The sequence below is a fragment of the Eschrichtius robustus genome, chromosome 5 (genome assembly GCF_028021215.1).
Source record: "Eschrichtius robustus isolate mEscRob2 chromosome 5, mEscRob2.pri, whole genome shotgun sequence".
NCBI classification, from domain to species: domain Eukaryota; kingdom Metazoa; phylum Chordata; class Mammalia; order Artiodactyla; family Eschrichtiidae; genus Eschrichtius; species Eschrichtius robustus.
Window position 1 is genome coordinate 27457006 of NC_090828.1, and position 21496 is coordinate 27478501.

At 36.1% G+C, this 21496-nt stretch overlaps 1 protein-coding gene across 8 annotated transcripts in view; it reads right to left on the minus strand.

Moving 5' to 3' along the window:
* MAP2 (microtubule associated protein 2) overlaps nt 1–21496 on the minus strand; it is a 275443-nt gene that overhangs the window by 41912 nt on the left and 212035 nt on the right. For 6 of the 8 annotated variants that reach the window (XM_068544554.1, XM_068544553.1, XM_068544552.1 and 3 more), the window contains 2 exons: nt 10696–10809; nt 7918–7995 (listed from right to left, as the gene is read on the minus strand). In XM_068544554.1, coding sequence (XP_068400655.1) covers nt 7918–7995; nt 10696–10809 — 192 coding nt within the window. The remainder of the gene's footprint in view (nt 1–7917; nt 7996–10695; nt 10810–21496) is intronic. The other 2 variants (XM_068544555.1, XM_068544556.1) reach the window with 1 other exon arrangement.

Sequence of the window (21496 nt, forward strand, 5' to 3'; positions counted from 1 at the left end):
TTTATTCAAAAATTCACATAGTTTTCTGAATTGTTTTAAGTTCACTTAGTTGTACTCAATATGGGTTATATTTCTCCATCAGAGTGTCTGAGGCACTGGTGCTCTTGCCTTGGAACTATCTGCCCTTACATTAAATATTGTGCCATATAAAAATAAACTCTTCATTTAAGCAAGTTATTTTTCCTCATTTGAAAATAACTTCTTCACCTAAGCAAAAAAAAAAAAAAAAAATTGAGCTCTATTTTTTTTCCTTATAAAACTACCTTGTTAGAATGAGTCAAATTGCAGCCCACTGTCCACTTATTTTCTCCTCACCAGAGCCAACGATACATAGGGTCTCCACCTTCATGAGACTGGAATGACAAAAGCTTTGGAGCATTTCCCTCATTTTAGCCCACTTCTACTTATTTGAAGCAAGACTTAGGTCACCTGGGGAAGCCTCTGTAGTTTCTGTAGATGATTAAGTGATTTGGAGAAATAAATTCATTCCATAACATGTATTCTACCCTAAACAGACCTTTCTCTTTTAAAGAGCTATCACATTAACATAGCACTAAAAAGAAGCCTAACTCTATTTTAAGTCTGGTCCTAGTAATATTACGTATCCAAGAGGATAAAATTATGTTAAAGTTCATCTTCTTTGGTTTGGGTAAGAGAATATATTCTTCCCCCACTGATTTATTTGCAAGGGGCAGAAAGAAGTCATACTTTTATTGGAACTTTTTTTGCTTCCTTCTCAGAAGCCGTGAAAAAAAAAGGAAGTACTCACATGTCTCAAATAAGGCTTCTTAGACATAAATTGTTGAGGCATTTGGATGGACATGAGCTATATAGGGACTTCACTTTCATATGGAAAAAACAGGCTCCTGTCCCGCCCACTCCACACATGAAGGCACACTTAGTATGATGCATGTGGTCAAAGCTGCAGGCAGGAGAGGAGGAGCAAAAGGGGACCATGCTGGGTTCACCTTTCTCCTGGTCTAAGTGGGCCTCGGCACTCTGCGCTGGGACACTGGGGAGCACACTAGAGGTATTCCACTGCGAACTGAACAAAGGATGCTCATAGTACTCCTCACTGGAATTGGAAGGGTCATCATCAGGCACAGACGCCGAGATGGAGGGGGCTACGAGTCTACGCCTCTCCCCACTGGTGGCAGGTTCGTGGCTGGGGAACCTGTGTAGAGGACCCACTTGATCCTCAGCCCCTTTATCTACAAACAGACACACAGGAAGAAACTGCAGGGAGAACTGGACAAGACAGACACAAGATCAGACAGACGAAGACAGACACCTGCACGAGGACATGGGGCCATGGAAGCAGCAGAGCAGGATGGAGAATGAGCAAGACCAAGCTGATGGAGGATGGGAGACAGTGAAGTCTCATGCTTCAGTAGCCGCTGCATTTCAACTATCCCTTCAGTGATCTTGCCATTGATCTAAATGAATCAAATGCTCTGACACCCCCACTGCATAATAAAAATTATCTTTACATTCCCCTCAAACAAGTTAAAACAACAACAGGACACTGGAATATAAACAAAGCACTCTCAAACAAATACATTTGTTAGAAGAAATTCTTTCAAGTACATAAATTTTTCTCATGCTTTTATCAATACATTTGTAAGTTAAAAAAGAGGAAAGCTGTTAGGATATGTTGCCTGCACAATTATGGGGGAAATCGTCCTGTTGAAGTACAACATTAATTATCTAGTATGCTCACATGGTTAGCATTTTGGTTGATTTAATTTTTAGTTAATGACTTCAACCAGAAAGTAATTTTTAATTTCAATCCTGTTAAGAAAAATCTACAATGCATTATCTTTCTTTCCTGTCTTGCTTAGGGGAGCACAGTTGGCACAGCTTTTTCTTTGGATGCAAACTCCTAGGCATCTTTTTGAACCCTGGTTCTCATTTGCATGACTGTGAAAATATTAGAAAGTTTTAGAAAGTACCTAGCAATATACAGTTGTTTTCCTGTGTTCTGCTTCTCTTCTGAAAGCTTAATAGAGATTACAATTAGCTGAGAATTTCTATTGAGTTGGCTTCAGATTCATCAGTATTTTATTCTTTGCAGTTTCACTTGCACTACTGGCTTCTGACTGTTTTTATATCTCAAACACCTCATTGCATATTTCTCATTGAAATGCCAAAGGAACTGCTCTCATTTCTCTCCTTTCCTGTGTCTTGGCTTAGAAATCTGCATTATTTAAATATACTTCCTTAGTTACACAAGTGTAGATCAATCAGTTTGCTTAGCATTTGGATTCTTGCATATTTCAGTAAGCCTTAAGGATGATGACAAAGAACAATATTTGGCTGCTGATGTAGTGCAGACACTACACCTCAGGCCTACATGGCAGGTTACTAAATTTGCTAATCACTATTTATTTACTTACATAGAGAAATAATTTTAAAATTTTGTAATTTTCAAAATTTGTACTATCTATATAGTTTTTATTTCTATCAAAATTTAAGTTGACAAAAGTACAGCAATAATTTGAAAATGCACTGTATTTTTAGGGCAATAACTTATTTTCAGCAAACTGCTGACAACTGGAAATGAACCTGAAATCATAAGGATGCTAAAATAACATTTTGAAAGGAGAATACTTTTAATCTTTTGAGCACATTATTCACTGATTGTTCCATGGAAGTTGTTTCTGGATGGGTGCTCAGAACTTTCTCAGCCAGGATGCTTATTATAACATGGGATAGAAGAAACCTAAAATTACATTTGATATTCTTAGTTCAACTCAGCATGATTTCTCAGCTGAGCAGACAACTGGCTGAGATGTGGCCTACAATGCTGGCTGAATCCTGAGTCCTGGGCTTGTCACAAGTCCCAGCCATTCATATTTCCTCTAGTGACTCCTGAGGCTGTAGACTCCCTATGGACACAAGTTCCTCCTAGAACTTCTAATACTTTCAACAGATTGCATGGACAATCAATTAGTGAAAATGACATATTTGCCTCTCTGCTTTTCAACATGTTCTGGGAAGTAGAGCAGACTACAGTTCAAAATTACAGAATTTAAAGCTGAGAGCTGATAGTTTAAAGGCAATACACCGTGGATGTTTTAACCTTTTGAAGATTTTGGCTTCCTCTTTCTTGTTGCTTGTTGCTCTTTTTTGCAAGTGCCAAAATGTGAAAACAGCCCAGAGTCTTGCTTCTGATCTATAATATTTCAAAGAAACAGTACTTTCTATTCTGAAAACTCTGACTAATCAGAGAACAACAAAAACAACAAAAACTTTAAATGCTTCAGTGGAAAAGTAGCTTCTCTGTAGTATTTGTCCGGCCCTAAGCCAGGCAATGCCAAAAAGAATGTCTGGCAAAGCCCAGTCCCGTCTGGGTACTGTGAGCTGTATGCACTCCAAGTCTCTGTTTAGGACCTATGAGCCTGCAGTCCATCTACATTACAAGTCCCAGAGATGTGCCAGGCAAGTGACACTTAGAGGATCATGGCTGGCTAAGTTCAGACAGTGTACCAGTGCATAGGCTTCCAATGATAATGCTAGAAGACAAGAGATCCTCATTTGCTAAAGAACTGTGTATGGCAGGTGGTCTCAGTTCATACCCGAATAGAGGTGGGACACATAATAAATAAATTGTAAATGAGTGAATTATAAATACATAATAATTATAAATAAATACATTATAAATGAATGAATTATTTACATGGGAGTGGTTTGTATAAAAAGGAAATCAGTCCAGTGGCTTGTAACCAATAAACTCTCATTAGAAGATCACTTCACTTTCATTGTCCCACAGTAAAAGCCTAGATAACATACAACTTTAGGGATGCAGTGAGGCTGTGTTTGTAGGGAGTTAGATTTGGATTTAAATTCTGGATAAGCCACTTACTAGACATGACATCCTGGGCAAGAGTGGAAGTGAGTATTATCTGTGTGGGTTGCTTGGAGGATTAAATGGGAAGGTATTTGAAGAAAGCACCAAGTATCATGCTCAATTCCATATACATTAGCATCTCTGTCTTCAGTATATCAGACAAGTTGTCATGCACCTTTGCTCTTTACTTTCATTTGACACATCAAAGCTAGACTTGAGAGATTTATGAAAAATGAATTCATAACAGTTTTGTTCTTTAAGGCCAGGATTGAATGTCTCCTTTTACTATAAGTACACTTGCTTATGGAGTCTCTGCTTCTGCCACAAAATAGTCTGTTTCATTTAATAATGTGATATTTTAAAGGACAGGGTAGCCTTATGAACCTTGGAGTTTTACATAAATTTCTTAGCGTAATGATAATCTTTAAAAATGAAGTTTACCTGGTTTCAGTGGAAGAATACATTTTCCCTAATTGGCTTTCATACAAACCTTTTTTTTTTTTTTTTTTAAAGCATTTGAAAATTTATATTGGGTAAAGTTTGCCACACAAAATTCAGTCTTGGTATGTCAGTCCCCTTTGGTACAAATGAGTAGTCACTTTTACGAGAGACTGAGTCTCTTGGGGTATCAATGACTCGGTGATTTTGCCTGTCGTGGCATCACAGCCTCTGCCCCATGCCCTAGGGCAGCTGGCTCCACTTATATTGTTTCCTACCATCGCTAAGCCCTTTCCATTCTACAAGCTTTTGATGAGGACTCCTCAGTTGGCCCACTGTGTCTGCTGCCCCAGAATGTTATGGAGGGAAACTGCTTCAGATCAGCAGTTATAATGTGGCCAAATCATTGACACAGGAAATTATCACCCTAGGATTTGGAGCAAACCTAAGAGGGCAGAAGGATTCCTGGTTCTGTTTTCAGATGTTTCCACTGTTCGTGCACGGGCTTCCAAATTCTAACAGTTTGGTCCAAATGACAACTATTATGGTTAGGCCAAAAAGAAAAAGGAGATTAATTTGAAAATATCATAAATAGTACAGTATTGGTTCACTGTACCTGGGTTTCCTTTCTAAGCCTGCTACTTATTTAATTTTTTCATTAAAATCCCTTTGTTTCCCAGAATAAGCACAAATTCTGGGAATTATGAATATTAAATCAGTTATAATAAATGGATATTCATAAATGACAGTAATTAACATCTTAAATTATTTTTAGTGAGAGCTTTCATGCTTCCCCTTTGGGAAAGAACAGCTTTTAAAATGTTTGATAATTAATAAAAAGTAAGTATATCCTCAAAATCATTGAATTACTCAATTTAAGAACTCTTTTACATTTGTACAACAGGATTGAATTGTGACATTCACTATGCCTTTAGATTAAAGTTGCTTTGAGAGTGTTTTGAGGAGGGTAAAAAATCTCCTAGATGAAAAAATCCACGTGCTTTCTTTCCACTCAGTGTACTATGAGCAGTATATCAATGGAATTTTGGCTTGGTCTTTACAAACCGACTGGTTTGAATAATTGAAAAGCTGAATCCTGTCTTGCGGTTTTTCACTAATTTTTTCTGATAAAACAAAACAAATAAGTTGTTATACGTACTCTAAGAGCAGTTTAAAATAAAAGAGAGGGACTAGTTTGATTGCCTAGATCACATATCTTTCATATATTTAAGGTGAGAATATCTGATCTTTTAAATGAATGAGGTAGAGTTTTTAAAATACATACTTTTTTTCTATATAACTCAAAAATATGGTTATCCTTTTAAAAGCAAATCATTAGGCCTTCGTATAGGTTAATGCTTTCGTTTGAAAAAAAAAAATAATTCAATAAAAATACAGGTTTGGTTTGAAAAATGTTAAAAATAAAATATCTTCCAATTACTTTCAGTAGGAAGTAAGCTGACATTTTCCCTAAATATACTGAAACGGCTCGAAGAAAACAATCCCGAAATGTGAAGGAACAGTTACTTGGGAAAGTGACACCTAAGTTACCAAAATGTGAAAGTGATTCTATATTTTATTTATATTTTCATTATATCCACTGTACCACCCTCCAGAAACAGACTGGGTGAATCTCAGATGGATGGGAGGACCCTGCTGCCCTTTCGGTTCCAACTCCCATAAAAGAGTAAGAAGAATAAATTACGTGACCTCTAGCTCACTTTGGAGTCAACATCATACCCTTCTCTGGGCTAAGAGGATTCTCTGACACTTGGAAGGTTTTAAGTACGGGTTCAGAAACATTTTCAGTGACCTGAGGGAAGCACAGCTGTCACAGAAGGCTTTCTACTGCATCCAGAGTAAAATCCAGGTCCCTGAACCAAGTCGGCTGCTAGTTACTCCCAAGCTCCTTCAATCCTCTACCCTTCCTCACACATTAGTCATGGGACTCCTTCAGTTCCTAGAGCACTTCATGCGCTTGCCCACCTGAGAGCCCTTGCACATCCTGGACCCTCTGCCCAAAATGCCCCTTTCCTCCTTCTTTGCTTGGCCAATACCTCCTCAGGCTTCTGAGATCAGCTCCCAAGTTGTCTTCTCCCCATCCAATAAACTAAGATTACTTTTCTATCTTAAAGCTCCCTGTTCTTTTCCTTCCTAGTGCTAAGCTTATTTATTGGATATCTGTTCTCCACCAGACTGCATGCTTCTTATAAGCAGGGATCACGTCTGTTTTGTTCACTACTGTATACCTAGAATTTGAAGAGTGCAAGGAACCTTGGGCTTCATAGGTATGTGCCGAATAAGCAGAAGAACATAAGGCCAAGAAGGATCTTTCAAATCTATGAATTAAAAGATCAAGTCACATTTCCAGGGAGTTAACTAATAATCAGTGGCTATAATGACACTGATTATATGCACTGCTTATAGTCCTCAAATTTTCTTTTATTCCTTAGACTAATTTAGTTTAACTTTATATCAGGCAGCAAAATTAGAAAAAGAGGCCTCAATTTAAGAAAAAAAGACCTTGCTAAAAAAAGGTTTAAATTTATAAATCTGTGACAAAAATAAATTATGTTTATTGATAGTTTATAGTTCAGTAATTTAGAATAATCTCCATTTAGGAATTCAAAGAGTATTTTAAACAAACCTAATTACAGATTATGAAAAGACAGTGAGTCTTTTGTGACATTATTCCATTTTTAGCACAACAAAATGAGCTCTAAAAGGGACAACAAAAGGAAAAATAAGTGAAGAAATAAATGAATAAAATGGAGAAGTATCAACATTCTGATTTTAGTATACAAAAACTAAATTATATTGAAACAAGTGAGCTTTCAATATATTTTAAAAGCTTTCTTCTGCCTTCTCCTGTAACTCTCAAACAATAGACGAAAGTTACCTGATCTAAGTCAGAGAACCAATAATAGTTTGCTTTTAAATAGTGCCTTTCATCTCAGATTCTAAATGAATATTCTTCAAAGGCTGCTTCATCACTGAGAACTGAAAAGCTGACATGGCATTCCATGTTGAGTAAATGCATTAAAAGATTCATGGACAATAAAAGGTCTCAGCAGGAAAGAAGCCATGATCTCAGTTTCCAGTTCACTACTCTCAATATCAGATTCATTCACTGACTTCTTCATTTATTCATTAATATTTATTGAGAGTTTGCTACAGCCCATGCCCTGGGGAAGCCCTTGGCAATACAATAGTGAGCACAACAGAGACACTTCCTGCCAACCCTTCCATAAAAATGTGTTGATTTCATCAATAAATGTATTTTGGTTCAGTCACTTATAAAATTAAATTGTATCTTCTCTGTCAAAACATTCTACATGAAGTAAACTGGTTCTCTGTAGTTATTCTAGTTAGCAATTTAAACACAAAGTTATCTTTTCCTTTAGCGAGCAGATTTTTCCTTTCTTCTTTTACCCTATTCATCTACTTTTGATTTTGTAGAGAGAAATGATAATACATTTAATTAAAGTCTTTGTTTCTTCTTGACTATTTGAAACAGACAGCTCCCAAACTGGGTCAGGTACTAACCCATACAGAAGTCCAGCGCTTATGGGTTGAGGTTTATTTACCCTTATTAGAAGACAAACCTCAAAGAGTCCAGCAAGCCTTACCTTCCTCCACTGTGACAGTCTGTTCTGAGGCTGGTGATGGGGGTGGAGAAGGAGGCAGATTAGCTGTCTCTTCAGCTGCTGAAGAGCAAACAAACGAAAAAATGAGATACAACAATTAATCCTATTACGCCAGTAGATGTGTAGGCAGTTCTGCTATCTGTAAAAAGGACTCTTTATTAAATTCAGGGAAAGACTCAATAGCAAGCTGCGTTTGACTTATTTTTAGCCCCATTACCTGGTTCACATATTTTTGAAAACCTAAAAAAAAGAAGAGCATTTAATATTAAAAAAAAAAATCATTCTGTCCTCTCCATAAAAATGGATTAGAGATGGCTGCTAAAATTCTATCATTAATCCCATTATTTTGTGTCTGCTTGTTCAATTAATAAAATATTTCATTCTGGTCCTAATTTACTATATTCAAACCTACCCAGGCAAGCATTTTAGTTTGGATTTGGCTTGACTGATTAAAAAAATGTTAGAGCTCTCTATTGTTCATTTTGATCTGGAAACTAATCACAGTTATTTTAAGAGATGTATTTTTTAAACAACATTTTGTCCACTGCTGATAATGTTGAAACCCATCCTCTGTATGTATTCTTAGAAAAGAAAAATGAAGCTGTCACAGCTTGAGGCAACCTTAGATAGAAACGTACTAGTGGGAGCTGAGAAATATTCTAGCCTTGGCACTACACATCAAGAAGGACCAAAGAGAGAAAGGTTCTAAAAGATGGAATTCATTCACATTTAACTCCAGGTTTTCCTCTTCAAGGCCCTTACCTTCTTTATGACCACTCATATGAAGGTAAGGGATTTTAAAAGGAAATATTTATCAGTCAAGGCCAGTGGTAAATTTTATTTTAAATAAGCCCTGTGGGCTTCTAAGGCATATTTTAAAGTTTCAAGTTTTTAAAAAAATTTATTTATTTTATTTATTTATTGTTGGCTGCGTTGGGTCTTCATTGCTGTGCGCAGGCTTTCTCTAGTTGAGGCAAGCGGGGGCTTCTCTTCGTTGCGGTGTGTGGGTTTCTCATTGCCATGGCTTCTCTTGTTGCGGAGCATGGGCTCTAGGCACGCAGGCTTAGTAGTTGTGGCATGCGGGCTCAGTAGTTGAGGCTCATGGGCTCTAGAGCACAGGCTCAGTAGTTGTGGCGCACGGGCTTAGCTGCTCCGCGGCATGTGGGATCTTCCCAGACCAGGGCTGGAACCCGTGTCCCCTGCATTGGCAGGTGGATTCTTAACGACTGCGCCATCTGGGAAGCCCTCAATCTTTTTTTTAAAAGGGAGATTTTTCTTTTAAAAAAGAATGACATTTTGTCATTTGTAGCACCATGGGTGGACTTGGAGGGCATTATGCTAAGTGAAAGAAGTCAGAGAAAGACAAATAGTGTATATCACTTACATGTGGAACCTAAAAAATATAGCAAACTAGTGAATGTAACAAAAAAGAAGCGACTCACAGATACAGAGAACAAACTGGTGGTTACCAGTGAGGAGAGGGAAGGGGCAACATAGGGGTGAGGGTGTGGGAGCTATAAACTACTGGTTGTAAGATAGGCTCAAGGATGTATTGTACAGTTCGGGGAATATAGCCCATATTTTGTAATAACTGTAAATGGAAAGTAACCTTTAAATTGTATAAAAAATTAAAAATTAAAAAAAAAATTTAAAAAGGTGGGTTTTGTTTTATTTGAAAGAATACAAGTAAACCACAGAAAGAAGGTTAATGTTTTAGATAAGTTTTTCCCTCTCTGTTTTAGAAGAAAATAATCCTTGATAATCAAAGAACATTTTATTGACTGTAATGAGAGTATTTTTAACTATTATTCTGGGAGAGGAGAAATTTTTATTGTTTAATTTTTAATAGACAGTGGAGTGCTAATCAGAAAATCAAATATTAAGGATACATTAGATTGAAAGACAGAAAAATAGATATGTACTATTTTTAGGCTTTAAAAACCATACCTTTCAATGGGTTAGTTATATGCACCTGTGAAATAAACATATATGTTGAACGTAAGAGAATTTCCTTTTTTATGCGTCTCTGCATGTACATACATCTACATTTAGCATCTATCTATCTATCTATCTGTCTATCCAGAGTAAGGACAGGGAGCCTTTGGCTGAGAGTGTTTTCCTTGGTGAGCACCATTATATTACCTGTTTGGCCCTGCAGGGCATTTGACTTGTGATGGAGTGAGAGGGCAAATGTTATCTCATTTTCCTTAAATGAACCAAGTGAAGACCAGTACCATATATGAAATACAATGTCACTGATGATTCTAACAATCTCTGGCTATAGGTTTTGTGTAGCCTGTTCAGGGAGACCAAAAAGAGACTGTAGTATAGACAATAATTAACGAAAACTCATAAAGGGAAAAAATCATCTCTAATTAAAGCATTAGAACATTTTCCTTATGAGTAGGGGCCATGACATCAAAATGCACTTTTATTTTAGTTATTATTAGTTATAATAATTATAATATTAGTTATTATTTTTATAATAACTATCTCCAGTGGTCTGGAAAAGGAAAATTAAGGGCAATTTAGGGGCAAAGTCTAATTATAAGTTGACTGTCCTAAAGACTACCGAAATACCACAATGCATCTGTTGAGAAAGGTGAAAATAGATCCCAGTGCATCCCAACAGAGATGTTTGATGAATGTCACAGTTAGGGATGAAGTATGAGATATGGCCTATCTCTGAACGTGAAGACTTGATCCTGTGATCAGGGTGCAGCAGACACCGCCCCTGACCTGAGGCTCTTTCTCATTTACCTAAAGGCAGAGCTGCAGGCTGATCTTTATGCTGAGCTTCTTTCTCTTGTTCACCTTTCAGAACTGCTACAGCTTCCGCCGTGACTACTTGAACTATCCTTGCAGACACCTCCTCTGTAATAAATAGTTAACAAAAGAAAATAAAATGATGAGCCATCCAAAACAGGTAGCAATGAGGAAAAATAATCAAACAATGTAGTCAATTAGGATTTTATTTTCACTGTCTTTCTCCCAAAGAAGTACAACAGAATTTATTAAATTGCAGATAAATACACACACACACACACACACACACACAAACCAAAAAAAAAAAAAAAAGTGAGAAAGAGAGAAAGTAAAAGGAGTTGCATTCTGGGAGCTAAGCAAAATGAACACAGAACTAAAGAAAAATAATTAACCTGTATGGCAGCTTAAATTTTAAAAACTGTTTATACAAACAGAAACAATGTAATATTTTATACCTAGTAAAACAAATTCTAAGAGGAGGATTCATTTTAGATTTAACTTAAAATACTGTTTTATAGTTTTCTTACAGTTTTATAGAAAAGTATATTAAGATAATCTTCTATGCTAATTTGCAGAAATACCATGATTTAAAATTGAAAGATGCTTCAAAATGTGAATTTGTGATTAAACAGCACTATCTGGGATTAGTTTGAACACGAGAGATTAAGAAAAATCTGGGAAGATAAAATCTAAGTGAAATACGTGGAAATGATATATCAGATGGTCTCTTTCTAAAGAGCTACTACTTTTCTAGATAGTGGATGGTTTAAAGATCTTTAAGGCCATATGATATATATTCAACCTAGTCAGTGCAATAGTTTCATTAAAAAAAAGCCAGGGTGGGAGGGAGGTTCATCATTAAAATGATCAGTCTGTGAGATGCCTGATAACTAGTTTTTGGCCTGTAATGGCATCCGCTGAACCATTAACAATGCTAACTTCATATAACCTAGTCAGAAAAAATTCAGGAAATGATGTTCCATATATCATCAACTAAAAAGGAAAGAAGCCTTTTGAGATTAAAAATATTTTCTAAATTAGAAATAAATTCTACAGAATTTAACTTTTCATCATCTTTATATAAAAACACGTACCATACTAGGAAATAAACCCACGTATAGCCTTAAAAGAAACAAGTTGTCCTGGATAAGGGGATGGCTAGGGATTTGTTCTCATAATTTTAATCAAGATTTTAGAATAAATATTTCATTAAAATTATGGTTCCTGATTGGAATTTACACATTCACAAGCAGGTTGGGGGAGATCTGCCTGTTTTTACCTGGCTGGTTCATTTAGGCACAGCCTCCTCTAGAAAGGCCTCGTCACCCCACCCAGGATGGCAGAGACCATAGTGCTTGAGAAGCAGGCTTTTGGGTAAGCAATCCACTTGGACAACATTTATCTGAATTTTAAAAGCTGGATTACCTGACTGAATACATTTGCCTCCATATGTTTAACTTCCTGCTTTTTTAAATAGCCACTTGACACTGTACCCTATGTATATAGTCTTAAGGGATGTGCTGTAAACACTCTTATCTACAGCCAGTAGCAGTAGTAGCAGGAGAAGCAGTATTTAAAGAATATTATATGTGGTAGCTCTCATCATTCTAATGCATTATTTACTATTATTACTCCCATCTTTCAGATGAGGAAGCAGAGGACAATAGGATTAGATCATATAATCAGACATTCTTATAAATATCATAGTTAGAATACCAATTTTCAAGTAATTAGTATATTATAAAATGCCTTAAATACTAAAACTAAACTAAGTGTGATTTAATTTTTTTAAATTATTTATTTTGTTTATTTTTATTTTTGGCTGTGTTGAGTCTTCGTTGCTGCGCATGGGCTTTCTCTAGTTGCGGCGAGCAGGGGCTACTCTTCGTTGCGGTGTGCGGGCTTCTCATTGCGGTGGCTTCTCTTGTTGCAGAGCACGGGCTCTAGGTGCGTGGGCTTCAGCAGTTACGGCTCGCGAGCTCAGTAGTTGTGGCTCACGGGCTCTAGAGCGCAGGCTCAGTAGTTGTGGCACACGGGCTTAGTTGCTCCGCAGCATGTGGGATCTTCCCAGACCAGGGCACAAACCCGTGTCCCCTGCATTGGCAGGCAGATTCTTAACCACTGCGCCACCAGGAAAGCCCTGATTTAATATTTTTTTATGTTTGAAGTATAATTTTAAGAAGCTGGAGTCCTAATTTAAATTTCAAGTATCCAAAGAGCAACTATGGATAGGCTACTTAAAATTATTTCTGAAAAAGCTTTAATTTCTAAGCAAGGCTCCAGCAAATTCATTTCATACATTTATATACCAAGTATTTTTCATAAAGCAATTTTTTAGACAATACACTTTGCACTCAATTTAGTTTCAACAAGGAAGGATCTTTTTTCTTTACTATTGCAAAAATGTACAGAATAATTACAATATCAAATAGTAATGATACAATTCATCCTTATAAGGATGTTTTAAACTATACAATTTAATTCATAGCATCACACAATTTTAGAGCTAAAAGAGCTCTGAGAGAAGATTTTGTCTAAATCGTCTCATTTTGCAGATGAGGAAACAAAGGCTGGGTATACTGAGGAGATTTGCTCAAGTTCAGACAGCTGATGGAGGCAAACAGACTAGAACCCAGGTTTCCTACTATGATGTTTTTTCTCTTAAATAGAAGAACAGAAGGACTAATGGAAAAACAACCAGAAAATTCTCTAGCAGTCGTGTGAATGGCTAATGGAAATATATGAACTTTAAAGGTATGAACCAAGGAAACATACTCTCAGACCTGCTTGTCTATTCATCTATCTAATGTACACTATTACCATTCCTGATTATATTTTGAGACTATGTAACAAGTGATTGACCATGATTGAGTAATTATCTCTCTATCTGTGAGTAATTATCTATCTATTTATCTATCTAATCATCTACCTATCTACCTATATATCTTGTAGACCATGTTAGATACTGTAATAGATAATTTAACTCAAGAAGATGAATATTTTATTTCTGAGACAGTACTATTTTATTAGAATTTTTGTTCTATTTTAGTGTTTGAGCAGAAATTTTCATAGTCGTTCCAGGTAAATAAATGACAACAACAATCATCAAAGCACTGTAAGGAATACTAACTGCTATGCTATTTGGTGGGGAGGGCAGAAGAGGAGGAAGTGCTGCGTGTTTTCATGAAGCCAGGCTGTTGGGGAGGGTTTCTCTGAAAAATCCCTGAAAGGCTAGTCTCCCAAAGCGACATTTTCAATGGGAAAGAACACTGCAAAAAGGGTTACAGAAAGTTAAATCCACTTTGAGACACCTCTTTGTTGTTTATACTGCTTAATAATATTGCAAAAAGAATTATTTTATGTTTTGCGAATTGTCACTTGCATATATTAATTTTCAATGCAATTCAGACCTTTAAAAATCAAGAGTGATTTTTAGCACTTCTAGCATCCAGGTGTTTTATGGAAAACTGGATATAATGGAGAGGTGGAGCAAGAATTGCAGAAAATGGGACATATATAGAACCCATGCGTCTTCTGGATCATTCCTGCATCTCCTTGTTGGCACGTATGAAAATTTAGTATCTCTCTATGGCATTTAGTAAATACATCTTGTATGGAATTGTGTCAGTACACAAGCCTTATCTCCACTACTATGTAAAGTTTCCCAAGTCAAGGACTTTCTCTCTGTCATTGCTGCAATTCTCGAAGCTTCTCTCATTGAACTTTACCCAGATTGGATGCTTAACACAAGTTTTTGAAAGGATGAAAAATTAACATGAAAGGCTTGTTTATGATGCTTACACAAATTCAGAAATAATCTGTGCTTGTTACTATATTTACTAACTTAACCCCCCCAATTTATATCATTTATTGTATTCTTGTTTAAGTTTTTGATGCATTTTAGAATACTACTTCTTAAATGGGGGTTCCAAATTCTTCTGTACCTACTGAAGAATTTTCCAGGATCTGAGAGTAGTTAACGTAAATTAAATTTGTTTAAATTGGGAAAATAATCCAATAAAAATAAGTATCTACTAGTTTATGTGAACAAATTACAACTGAGCTATACTACATTATTCCAGTCTTTTTGTTTGAGATTGTATTTAGAATAATTTTGACACCGTGGAGAATTAGTTTATATGTTGCTGGCTAATGAGAACAGAGGTGAACTTAATAAAGAATGCATTCACATGAGGTGTAGGCCAAATGACATCATTAGGCACTGTACAGACTTTCAAAATATTCTAAACAGAGATAAGTGAAGGGAAAATTGAATCATTACTTATTTCCAGTCAGTATAGACATGTCCAACCTAAATAAAATGCACTGTATCAGCTGGTACCACATATCTTGTGAGTGATAATTTAGTCTTAGCAAAACAATATTATTTATTTAGATGGGAAGAGGAAGGACATTTGAATTTTACTGGTTTTGTTGTTTCAGAGGACATTAATTTATAAATGTGTTTGAGTTTCATAGTTGAATAAGCTGATTTTATATTTGTATGTATTTAATCAAAACTAGTAAGAAAATAATTTAGCCCATTCTTGGGATAATTGATCATTTTTCTTCTTTAAAAGAATTTAACAGATTATAAGAAATGTTACTTTAGAATAATCAAACGGGCTGTATGGGAGTCAAGTTCATGACATGTTATCTTCCGTTTGGGGGAAAAATAATACTGTTAAAACTTTAAAAATAGAAAAATAAGTATTTTCTGATATTAATTTCATAGTGTATTTAGGAAAACATAAGTACAGGATTGCTCTGGGGGTTTCAATTGGTCCAGTCAATTCAAAAATCTTCCTCTAAGAAAGGGCTGTCATCAGTGCAGAGATGGTAGCTTCCCCCACGGAGGATGGCCTTTTCACAATGGAGGCCTAAGCAGCAGATCTCCTGAGTGAGGCTCACCCTTATAGCCTGGCTCCTGGAACAGGAGCAAATTCACTCAGGGTTCAGGTAAAGTTCAGGGAAGATTAATGGTAAACGTGTCAAACATATACAAAAGATAAAGGAAGGCAGTCACAGAATCAGACCTATAAAAATGATAACATAAGAGTTACAATGTGTGTGTGTGATTATATATGTGTATATATATATAATAATATGTACTTAATTTTATAATTATATATATAATTTCTTTATTCATTCTACAAGTATTTATTAAACGCCTCCATCCATCCTCCCATCCATCCATCCACCCATCTATCGTATCTTTCTATCTAGGGGATTACTGTCTTTTATTGTTATTTATTTATTTATTATAAATTTTATTTATTTATTTATTTATTTTTGGCTATGTTGGGTCTTCGTTGCTGTGCTCCGGCTTTCTCTAGTTGCGGCGAGCGGGGGCTACTCTTTGTTGCGGTGCGCGAGCTTCTCATTGCGGTGGCTTCTCTTGTTGCAGAGCACGGGCTCTAGGTGCGCAGGCTTCAGCATTCGTGGCTCACAGGCTCTAGAGCACAGGCTCAGTAGTTGTGGTGCACGGGCTTAGTTGCTCCGCGGCATGTGGGATCTTCCCAGACCAGGGCTCGAACCCATGTCCACTGCATTGGCAGGCGGATTCTTAACCACTGCGCCACCAGGGAAGCCCTACTGTCTTTTATAGTGTGCATTAGACAAAGTCACATGGACTTTAATTCAGAGAAATGTGGGTATAAACTCCAGCATTGCTACTTTCTAGTTACTTCATCCGAGGAATTTTACTCAAACTCACTGAGTTTCAACTCTTCAATCAAAAAATGGAAATGATAATAGTACCCATCTCACAGGTTTTTGTGAGGAACTCAATTACAAAAATATATAACAGGCCTGGCACATCAAGGAACTCAAATAAAAAGAAGATCTCCCACTAGTTCTTTACCAAGATGTTTTTATTTTCTCTCAGCTATATATTGTTCTGAGTCTTCTACCTTTATATTTCTACTTTAAAGAAAGAGCAACAGTGATATGCCCTTAGGGTCCAGCCCAACTAGGCTATCATTATGATGAATATCAGATAATATGGTTAGTCTGCAATCATCTATGTTGATGGCTAAGGGCAATTTTTTTTTTTTTTTCTAGGCAAAGCTAGAGGGATGTTATTATTTATTCTCTGGCTTTATACTCACTTCTTTGGCTGTGTAGGTTCTGGTCTACCATCTGCTTTAGATTCCAGCCAGTAAGTCCCAATTTAGGACTGTCTTCTAGACAGTGTTCCTAAAGGCATGATAACCCCTATCTACTGCTGAGGACAATTAGCAACATGAAACATTCTTTTTGTAATTAAGACATTAGACATTTTAATTTTTCATTGCTCACCTGTTCTACCTCCTTATTGCCTTTCCTACTTTCTAGTCTAATTCTTTGTTGTTATTTTTTCTTCCAAACATTATACGTATAAAATTTTGAATAGGACATAGCTGTTCAGAAGATTAAAGATGAATACAGATTATGCATAATTTGAAAAAGTACTATTCAATATACTTCATTGAAAGTTAGCATTGATCTTCACAGCTGAAAACATGACACATCTTACTGTAATCTGAAATTCTGAAAGGCTCAGTTATGTTGCTTTTGAACGTCTAAAATTTTCTGGAAGTGGACATTTTTAGTCTGTTAGAAATTGTCTTAGTTAAGGAGCTTGTATAATATGTGTTTTATTCTCTCTTTTGTTAATGTCAAGGATTTCAAATTTCAGTGAAAACCTTACAACCAGTATTTGAGTATTAACTTGGTGTTATTTTATTAGCAGTGTCATTATGGTAATGATACAGTTTTTATAAATAATACAAAAATGGCTCATGATGTGGCTGTAAAGTCTCGTCATGCCTAAGCAAATGAATAACTTGGAATTGATTTGATAAATGATCTCCCTGTAAATCAGCTGGAATAAAAACATTAAAAGCCTCATTTTTTTTAAAACAAATTCATCCTGTAACCTCTAAATAATGTTATTGATTATCGGCTGATATAAAACAAGGGATTTAAAGACACAGCCCAGGGAATAGAGCAACAGGTGATATCACATCATCACTATATAGATAAACAGCTACAGGTAAAAAGTGAAGTCTGTCTTGTAAATGTGTTCTGGATAACAGATATGGGGTCAGTATTCACCAGAGGATCAAAGCAGTCCTCAGTAGACTGAATTGAATTCTGGAAAGAAGAATGTTTTTTCTTGTTATTGGATAAATATATTGGTGGAAACATACCACCAATAGGAGTAAATAGGTATAAGAAACTAATTGAGGGACTTCCCTGTTGACTCAGTGGTTAAGAATTCCCTGCATCGGGTTCGAGCCCTGGTCCGGGAAGATCCCACATGCTGCGGAGCAACTAAGCCCGTGCGCCACAATTACTGAGCCTGCGCTCTAGAGTCCGTGAGCCCCAACTACTGAGCCCGCATGCCTAGAGCCTGTGCTCCGCAACAACAGAAGCCACCGCAATGAAAAGCCTGCACACCGCAACGAAGAGTAGCCCCTGCTCGCTGCAACTAGAGAAAGTCCTCACGCAGCAACGAAGACCCAATGCAGCCAAAAATAAATAAATAAATTTATAAAAAAAAAAAAGAAGAAACTAATTGAGACATGCTTTCATCCACAGAAACCTACTTGATAATACCTCAAAGACATGATGCTAAGATACTTACATTATCATAAATAATGAATAAGCATCATACTGCAATACAAGGTTATTAAACAAGTTGCTACACTAGGCACTTTTATTTCCTGTCAATATTATTTAATCCACACAGTAACACATTTTCCAGGTTGGAAAACTGGCAAAATAATGGATAAAGGCAACTTACTGTCTCATTTGACTATCACTTTGATTTACGTCAGTGCAGTACAAATATTTTATATCATAGTAGATTCTGGTGTCAGAAAATCTGGAATAAAATTCTCTCTTTATCTCTTACTATCTACAAGTAAATGACAATCTCTCTAACCTTCAGTTTCCCCATCTGTGAAGGGGAATAGAAGTGATATTCATCTTTTGGTATGTTGTGACAATTAAATGAAATTTATATATCAAGTGCTTATTTAAATTACATATTACTGTTTTAATCGCTTTTACAGTCTTGTTATCACCAAGTCTACTATCATCATTTGATTGCAAAATGTAGGTAAATACCTGAGAGTTTTTGTTATACATTAGGATGATTCTCTCATTTTTCCCAGTGAGTACCTTCTTGCCTGAATTTTGGGTCACTGTCTAACAGACTCTATCAGGCTCCTGCCACTTATTATTTAAACTAAAATGATAAAGTAAATTTTACTCTACCCTTGTACCATACTATTCAGTATTTACAGTTGGGTTGCAGCCCTCTGCTTTCTTCCATGATGCTGATTCATGCTACACCACTGCTATGCTCTGCTGGTCACGTCAAATTTTGTTGCCGGTCTCAGAACCAGTTTTTAGCACCTATTTTTAATTTAGTTATTTTGTTATATTAATCTATCAAGATTGTTTCACTGATTTATAACAAAAACAATGGAGTTGAAACTTTCTCAGTGGTCCTGACAACTCCAACTTTGTCCTGAGCAACACAGGACATTGTTGGTATGCACAGAAGTCTGATTTTGAATGTGTACCTTTTGGGTTTTCATCAGAACCAGCTGTGATTACTTGAACATGTAAAGCCTCATCAATTAGACAGTGAACAAAAAATCCAAGCAAGTTGGCATATGCCTGAGAACGTATTTTTGTTGATTTCTTTCAGGTTGTTTAAGAGAAAAGTATGAGACATCAACAATAAATTCAACCACGTGGAATATAAAAGCCAGTAAGTGTTTCTGCTTTTAAGAATAATGAGCATAATAGTGCTGTGTTAAAAGAAATGACAAGTAAGCCTACCGTACACTTGTGAAAGAAGGAAAACAAAACAATTTTAGAATGCTCCTGTCAAGAAAAGGTTATTCTCAGTAGGGTACAGAATGGTTGCCTAGGAAACTGATGCTAATTGCTGCTGCTGATGGAAACTAGTCAACAAGGAAAGCACTGTGTTCGAAGCGCTCTGCCAAACAAATACCTTAGATAAATTCATAAAAACAGGGAAAGAAGGAAAGTTCCTTGCTTCTACTCCTTGCTTAATTTGGAGAGTAAATATTCTCTCTGAAGCTATTTCCTGTAATCAACTGGTGATGAAGGAAATTAAAAGAGCAGATTGGATTTTTGTTGTTGTTGTTGTTTTGTTTGTTTCTCTGGCACCTTAGCACTTATTAAAGAGGCCAGTGTTGGCATATCCCTCGCTAGTCAGACTCCCATTGATTTCAAAGGGTCACCCTGGCCAACACTACAGCTGTAGATCTCTGCATACCAGCTTTTTCAAAGATTTCTTCCTAAGATTTACTGACTAAAACCAGGATAAATTCAATCTATGGGGGGAAATGCTTTTGCAGTAAAGTTAGTCTATGGAGATAAATGCATTTAAGATACACGATCATGATTGCACAAAGTTCATTCTGATGGGTACTTAAACTTAAGAGAATTTATATCGCATCCACTATAGACGATGAAATTATGCTTAGTCATTATGGGGGCTACAAACATGAGTAAGACATGGTGTTCCTACATTTAAATTGTTCTTGAAAGCAGGGCAATCTCATCGAAGGGCATGGTTTTGTTTTTTAAGATTTTTCTAGTAATGGCCACAGATTTTAGCTGATCTCACCATAGTCACTCATATGGTCCTCTTCTGAAATGCATTTGGGCTAGGATTAGGAGTACAGTGTACGATTATAGGAGAATTTTCCCTCTTTCGCCCTCTTTTTTCCTATTTCAACCTGTGTGCTTAAATCCATAATCTTGTTTAGACTGACAATTTAATTTACTCAAATGAAATTTTTAGAACTTGGATAGAATTGGCTTAACATTTAAATTTAGTCAAAGGGAAAGGCTTAGTAAATTAAGATGGTTATCAGTGAAAGGATACTGCAAGTTAAGGATATTATAGTATGGAATCAAAAGTAACTAGAAAAGCAAAGCATGGATCAAAAATAGTACCTACTGGAAAATTTTACTTGTAATTTTAAGGGTACAGCAGAAGAAAAACAGTAAGCAAATATGGTCTAGCTTTATACTTACATATTCTAGTTAAAGATTTTTGCTGTTGTTGGTATTGGGGGATCCCAATATAGTAATGTGTGTATATTTATATTGTTGTTTGTACTTCATATATTAAACATTTACTAATTAAATCAGCTTGTAATATTTTATTGATCTTAAATTAATTTGAGAAAGAAATGTCTTGGGGAATATGCCCCTCTGAAAATTTCAAATAGCTTAATATTAATAAATTGAATACAATAATTAAGGCACTGAGGGAATTGATAAAATGCTTTTAGAGCTTTGAAATGCTCAGTTTTGCATTTTGTCAAAACCATTACAAATGTACTACTTCTTGTAGACTTTGAGAATTTGGATTATCTTCTGCATTATCTTGAACACATCACACTCTTGAAGGAATGTAGCCTGAGACGTTATTAATAACATTAATGAAAAGGTGAAATATCAATAAATCTAAGAGAGCTTGAAAAAATTCATCCTTAGAGTAACTGTGGGATAAACAATACAAAATGTACTGTGCGTGCAGAACAGCACTTGCGCACACGCGTGCTTATGTATGTGTGAATTTTGCGTATGTGTGTGTATGAATTTATGTATGTGCCATCATTCATGCACATAAAGGTCTCTCCATGTCTTCAAAGCTTCATCTGTATTTGGGTACCTCAAAGGACTTGGGCACCAGGCGCAAGTCTACGATTTCATATGGGGAAATCATTGCTTCTACAGTTGCAAAACCTAGGAATGT